We start from the raw sequence: 6,534 nt of genomic DNA, 5'->3' as shown, positions 1-6,534 counted from the left end.
AGGCCTGGGCTTTAAGGACATCGAATTATTAAATATGTCGCTCTTGGCAAGACAAGCATGGAGCTTGATTGAGGGGTCTTTGACGCTGAGTGCAAGGATACTAAAGGTGGTGTACTGCCCCTGGGTTTCTTTCTTAGATTCTGAGTTGGGGGCTCATCCTTTGCAGATTTGGAGGGCGAACCTGGATGGGCGAGATGTCATTGCACAAGGCAAAATTGGAAGGATTGGAACAGGTGAGAACACCGACATATGGACACAAAACTGGTTGCCTAGGCCGGGCATGATGAGACCGGTCGCTTCACTGGTGACTAGCCCACCGCAACATGTCTCGAACCTCATAGATGCTTCTTCCAGTGCATGGCGGGAGGAGGAGCTGAGAAGGATTTTTATTCTAATTGACGTTGCAGCCATACTATCTATCCCACTGTGTACTAAGAGGATCGATGACTTTTGGGCTTGGGGTGAAGATCGCCAGGGAAAGTTTTCGGTAAGCTAAACTTACAATAGGCTCTTCAAGTTAAAAAGTCAAAGGGAAAATTTACTTGCTGGCACAGGAGGGTCGTCGGCATCAGGTCAAGAGATGAAGGCATGGGTGTCCTTGTGGAACATCAATGTCCCCTCAAAACTGAAAAATTTTGTCTGGAGATTATGTAGGGACTCGTTACCAACATCAGACATTCTTCATCATCGGCATATGGCCAGAAGCTCAATCTGCCCATTGTGTTCGGCGGAAGATGGCTGGAAACACGCCTTAATCAACTGCATCTCCGCAAGGTGTGTGTGGTCTCTATCATCTGAGGAGATGGTGGAGAAGATGTGTGATAACCTGAACTTAAATGCTAAAAATTGGATCTTCACAATGCATGAAATATTGTCGCATGATGAGTTCACGCACATGGTGGCCACTCTCTGGGCAGTCTGGAGGTCAAGACGAAGAGCAATTCATGAAGAAATCTATGACAGTCCATTACAGACCCATCTCTTTATCAAGGCGTTTTTATGGGATATTGATATACTATCAAAACCAGCACAACCGAATAACACGAGTCGGGCTGCTAGGCCTTGTCATTGGCTACCCCTGCCCCAGGAGTACGTGAAGATGAATGTTGATGCTGCAGTTTCGAACGAAAACTTTGGTGCTGTTGGAGTAGTTTGTAGGGATGCTAATGGAATTTTTCTCGGGGCTTCTGCTATCACATTTCAGCACATCCATGACCCTGTTATATTGGAAGCTATGGCAGTTAGAGAGGCGCTAGCAATCGCGGATGATTTATATGTTCAGAAGATCCAAGTGACGTCGGATTGCAAGATAGTTGTGGATGATATCAAGCAGAGATCAGCCGGGGATCATGCAGCTATTATTATCCATGAAATTATAGAGCGATCACATTTTTCACTGCTTGTAATATTATCCATGAGTTTAGGAGCTTGAATTTCGAGGCTCACTGTCTCGCTAGGCATGCACTTTCGCTTGGGTTTGGCCGCCATGTTTAGTTAAGTCTGCCCAGGGATTTGAATTTTCTTCATGTAAACCTTATGACAATTTAAATAAAGCCTAGCGTGAATGTCTCAAAAAAAAGTTGTGAGTTAAAAGAAAAAGAGTCCTGAAAATACTCAATCCCCAGCCGTCGTCTAATGGGAAGATTGCAATTAAGGAAGTAGTAATATAATAGAAAAACCCTTCCCTCTTATATATACTTGTATTATATTAAAATAAAAGCCCAGCCGTCGTCCGTCCAGTCAATCGAACAAGAAATCTTCTTCTCGAGAGAGAAAGAAAGAAAAAAGGCATGGCGATGGCGACGGCGACCCGGATGCTGGCGCGCCGCGCCGCCCCCGGCCTCCTCCGCTCCGCCACCAGCCCCGGTCTCCTACGCTCCGCCGCCGCCGCTGCCACAGGCCCCAGCCCTGCCCTCGCGCTGCCGGCGCTGCTGCAGGCGCAAGGAGGAGGACGCCGCTGGTACCGCGCAGCAGGAGGGGACCCGTCGCCCTCGTTCTACGAGCCGCCGCCGACCCCGGCCAACCTCGGCCTCAGCATCGTCCCGGAGAAGAAGGCGTTTGTGGTGGAGCGCTTCGGCAAGTACCTCAAGACCCTGTCGTCGGGGATCCACCTCCTCATGCCGGGCGTCGACCGCATCGCCTACGTCCACTCGCTCAAGGAGGAGGCCATCCCCATCCCGGACAACTCGGCAATCACCAAGGACAACGTCTCGATACAGATCGGAGGAGTGCTATACGTCAAGGTTCTTGTCTTTTCGATTTCTTCTCTTCTCTAATTAGGATTAGGATTGGGATTGGAATTGGATGTTTAGCTTTCAATCTAGGAATAGTAGGTAGGTAGCATCTATTTCTCGAATTGAATCTTCAATCCATGTATACTGATACTGGATGGATGCACAGATTGTCGACCCCTACATGGCCTCGTACGGCGTGGAGAACCCCATCTATGCTGTCATCCAACTTGCGCAGACAACCATGAGGAGTGAACTTGGCAAGATTACCCTCGACAAGACTTTCGAAGAGAGGGACACGCTCAACACCAACATTGTGGTATGTACTAGTATAACTTCATCTTCATCTTCCATCTATCTTAGCAAAGAATCTTGGGTCAGTTGGTGCATACTCATGGGGCTGCTCTTCTCTGCTCTCTAGTCTGGATGGTTAATGTTTAGCAACTTTGATGGCAATATTATTCTCTTCGCGTTTTCTTTTGTTTCCCCAACTACAGAAGTCAATCAATGAGGCAGCAGAAACTTGGGGTTTGAAGTGTCTTCGCTACGAAATCAGTATGTTTCTTTTCTTTCTTTCTTTCTTTCTTTCTTCAACTGGCTGGCTGAGCGTTCATGGAGAGAATCGTATCACTAATATGTTCACTTTCACGATCTGTCTATCTATCTAGGGGACATCACTCCTCCAGATGGAGTCAAGAAGGCCATGGAGATGCAGGCTGCAGCAGAGCGCAAGAAACGTGCTCAGATCCTCGAGTCTGAAGGTAGCTTTTACTATGCTCTTCTTTAGTTTAACAAACTTCAGTTTTTATCCGATGATAAAGTTGCACAATGAATCCTGCTTGCTACCTGACTAATGTTAGATCAGCAGCCCATATACTAGTGCTAGATGTAAGTTGCAAACTAATAAATCCTGGTAACTTACTGATGTTGCCAGTAGATACTGTTGGAATCCTGCTACCATGCTGATGTTGCCAAGTGGATAGTGTTCGATTTCATCAGACCAAACTTGTATGCCAAACTGCTCTTCAGTTTAAAAACATTCTATTTTTTATGCGATGATAAGTTGCACACTGAATCTTGCTAGCTACCTTATGTTGACAAGTGCTCTTGTTCAGCCCATGTGCTAGATATAAGTTGTAAACTAAATCCTGCTACCTGACTGATGATGTTGCCCATATAGTGTTAGATTTCATCAGACCAAAGTCGTATGGCAAACTCCGTTTGAGCTATTACACCATGTTTGGTACAATAAACTACAGATTTAACTCTAGGTTTTGTTTTGTTCTCTTCTGGCAGGTGCTATGATGGAAAACGCAAACAAAGCAAAGGGTATGTGACATCTGTTTTGCTCTGTATTATCATGCTGCTCTGCACTGCAGAGTACTACACTTCTTGTATGCTGCTACATGCATGATTTGAGGAAATCATGTTCCCCTCTTAGTTTCCAGAAGCATATGCATAGCATTATACTTTTCTTATCCATGTGAACATACTACACTTGCTGTATGCTGCTACGTGCATGATTTGAGGAAATCCTGTTCCTCTGCCTTCTGCTATCTAACCTTACTTTCTCAAAGCATGCATACAACATTATACTTTTCCTATTGTGAAACACGCTATCCTTCCATTGAAATGTCAAATATTTGGAAGTTTTTTTTCCTATGTTATTGCAAGTCCTGCTAAACCTCAGAACTGTTCTCCCCTCTGCCATATCTATACAAGTAGAATAGTCCATTTATACAGAATGGTTATGATAATGCCGCCTCATGGACTTGTTCTTAATTTCGATCTGCTTGCATGTATTTTTCCTCATTACTTGAAGAAATGAAGAGTCATTCTCGTTTGTACTGTTATTACTTGCTTGAAACATTCTTTTTTTTTTTTGCGAAAGCTTGAAACATTTGGCTTATGCTTGTTGTTTTTCGATGTGCACATCAGGTGAAGCTGAAGCAATTCTTGCCAGGTCACAGGCCACTGCTGAAGGGATCAGGATGGTCTCAGAGTCGTTTAAAACTGAAGGCAGCACAGAGGTATCACTTTTTTTTTCTTGATCCTTCAAGTAGGATTTTTCTTTTGCCTAACAAAACATGCATGGCTGCTTGTAATTTGTTCTGTAGGCTGCCAGCTTGAGGATTGCTGAACAGTACATCAGAGCATTCAGTGAACTAGCTAGAACAGTGAGTTGTTGAATCTTAATAATTATATACACGACTCTTGGCGTTTGCTAGCTGATATGAATTTTCATTGTACTGATGCATGTGTGTTTTGCCAAACTGCAGACGAACACGATGCTTCTTCCCAGCGACGCAGGCAATCCGGGGACAATGATTGCTCAGGCCCTCCAGATATACAACCACACGTACAAGCAGAAACTGACTCTGGGAAGCCCCAGCCCCAGCAAGCGGGCAGAAGAGGCTGATTTGTCCCTTGGGATGCCATCCGTGAGCGACCTCGGCACCTTTCAGCACCAGAAGTAAAGTATTGAGTGGGGAATCTTCTTTTTTTTCCTTTTCTGTGAGGGAGGAATGAGTAGCTAGACTGGATAGATAGATTGGTAGGAAGGATCACGAGTGAAGTTTTGCTGATTCGGTCGGATAAAACACAATACTTGGTTGGTTAGGAGCAGCTTGAGAGCAAACTTTTTGTCTGTCTATATGAATGGGTGGGTGTTATTACATGCGATTTTTTAGTTTTATATCAACCGGGTTTAGTGCAACAATGCTTTCAGCTTTTCTTCTCAAGTTTTTGTTGCGTAAACCGTACAGTTTTTTTTTAAATGAAATCTGACAGATTTTACAAAAGAAGGTGAAATCTGCTGCCTAAGTTGTGCAAGCTCTTTTGTTTGTTGCTTTGAGCCCATGGTGTTCCGGGCTAGTAAGAAACTTGTAGATTTGATTATCCTATACTGCACTCGGCACGCTGGAAGAAGACGCAGTGCGCCCATTTGGACCGGCCCATATCTTTTTCTTCCGTTGCAACGCATGAGCCCTTTTGCTAGTATACGGTCCCAGTGTATAGAATCGACACTTCTGTGTAACCGGACTAGTACGTACTCCCTTTATTCCAAAATATATGACCCAACTTTGTACTAAAATACAGTACAAAGTTGGATCATCTATTTTAGAACGGAGGGAGTACTAGTTAACCCGCAAGTAAGTGTCCTGGCCGGACTCAGCATGCAAACTAACCATTGGATACCTAGGGCTAATGGCACGACATCACGTAGAGCTAGTTTAAACTAATTTGGTTATCTCTAACACTGTGTACTCTACAACTCACTGTGTACGCTACAACAGAACCATGCCAAGGGAAGGGACAAAGTGGACAACAAATCGCATGAATATATAGGAATTTCACCATAAACGGTTCAGTTAAATTTTCTGGAGAATTCCCCGCGAAGCTTTGATGCCCTGTTGGTTCTTCCCAGTGTTAGGCTATGGCGTTGCTAAAGTAGTTTATGCTATGCTAGGCTATTCTTCTAGGTTGCTTCACCGTTCATTCTACCTGCGCTCCCAATTTATAAAGTACTCCCTCTGTTCCATAATGTAAGACGCTTTTTGATACTAATATAGTGTCAAAAAACGTCTTACGTTATGGGATGGAGGGAGTACTAATTAAGGGAGGGAGGGTCATTGGTGAAACAAAACTGCGTGTAAGAGCTCTATTTCGCAGTTTTCAAACTAGAAACAGACAAATGTTCACATATGCATACAAGCTCTTTTAAGGCAGTCCCAAATTGATAGGAGTCACTAGTCATTGATGATTCGCTGGCCAATATTACTGTTCGCTCCTAAGATCTGAGATGCTACCACAAAATTGTGTAGCCCTAGTATGGAGTTCGCACTTTTGCAAATTAAGGAAGAAAATTATAAGGCTATAGAAGCACATGAATTAATAAGGAACTTAAAAACAATGTTAATTCATTAATTTATCTGCATTCCAATATATTTTCGGTTTTCTTAGATGAAGTCATGAACAATGATTGGATCCCTGCCCAGATCCGGTGGATGGTGGGGGTTGGTGTTGGCAGCGATGGCCGGCGATCCAGGCGTGGTGGCGGCGAGTCTCGTGGCCTCTGGGCATCGTGGAGGTGCCGGCGGCGGCGGGTGCTTAGCCTGGTGGTGGCGGCGGCCGTGCACGGGAGTTGGATTCCTCCGAACAGATCTGGGTGAAAACTTGCTTTCGGCTACTGCCAAGGCCGGCGGTGGCGGCGCTATCTGCATCGTTCCCTTCTTGAAGGCATCGCCGTGGAGAAGTTCAAGGCCACTCTCTGCTACCTCCGGGGGAAACCCTAGATCGGATG

The 6,534-nt window shown here is 44.9% G+C and overlaps 1 protein-coding gene across 1 annotated transcript; it reads left to right on the top strand.

Annotated features, from left to right (window-relative positions):
• The first annotated feature begins 1,719 nt into the window (after positions 1-1,719).
• LOC123126269 (stomatin-like protein 2, mitochondrial) lies at positions 1,720-4,856 on the top strand. The gene is made up of 8 exons (XM_044546633.1): positions 1,720-2,243; positions 2,401-2,550; positions 2,729-2,786; positions 2,900-2,992; positions 3,528-3,560; positions 4,170-4,261; positions 4,349-4,408; positions 4,511-4,856. The coding sequence occupies exons 1-8, from the start codon at positions 1,791-1,793 to the stop codon at positions 4,706-4,708; spliced, it is 1,137 nt and encodes a 378-aa protein (XP_044402568.1). The 5' UTR covers positions 1,720-1,790; the 3' UTR covers positions 4,709-4,856.
• Positions 4,857-6,534: the final 1,678 nt, after the last annotated feature.

This window comes from Triticum aestivum, chromosome 5D (assembly GCF_018294505.1).
Source record: "Triticum aestivum cultivar Chinese Spring chromosome 5D, IWGSC CS RefSeq v2.1, whole genome shotgun sequence".
NCBI lineage: Eukaryota > Viridiplantae > Streptophyta > Magnoliopsida > Poales > Poaceae > Triticum > Triticum aestivum.
The sequence above is the reverse complement of the archived record's forward strand: the minus strand, read 5'-3'. Positions and strand labels throughout refer to the sequence as shown.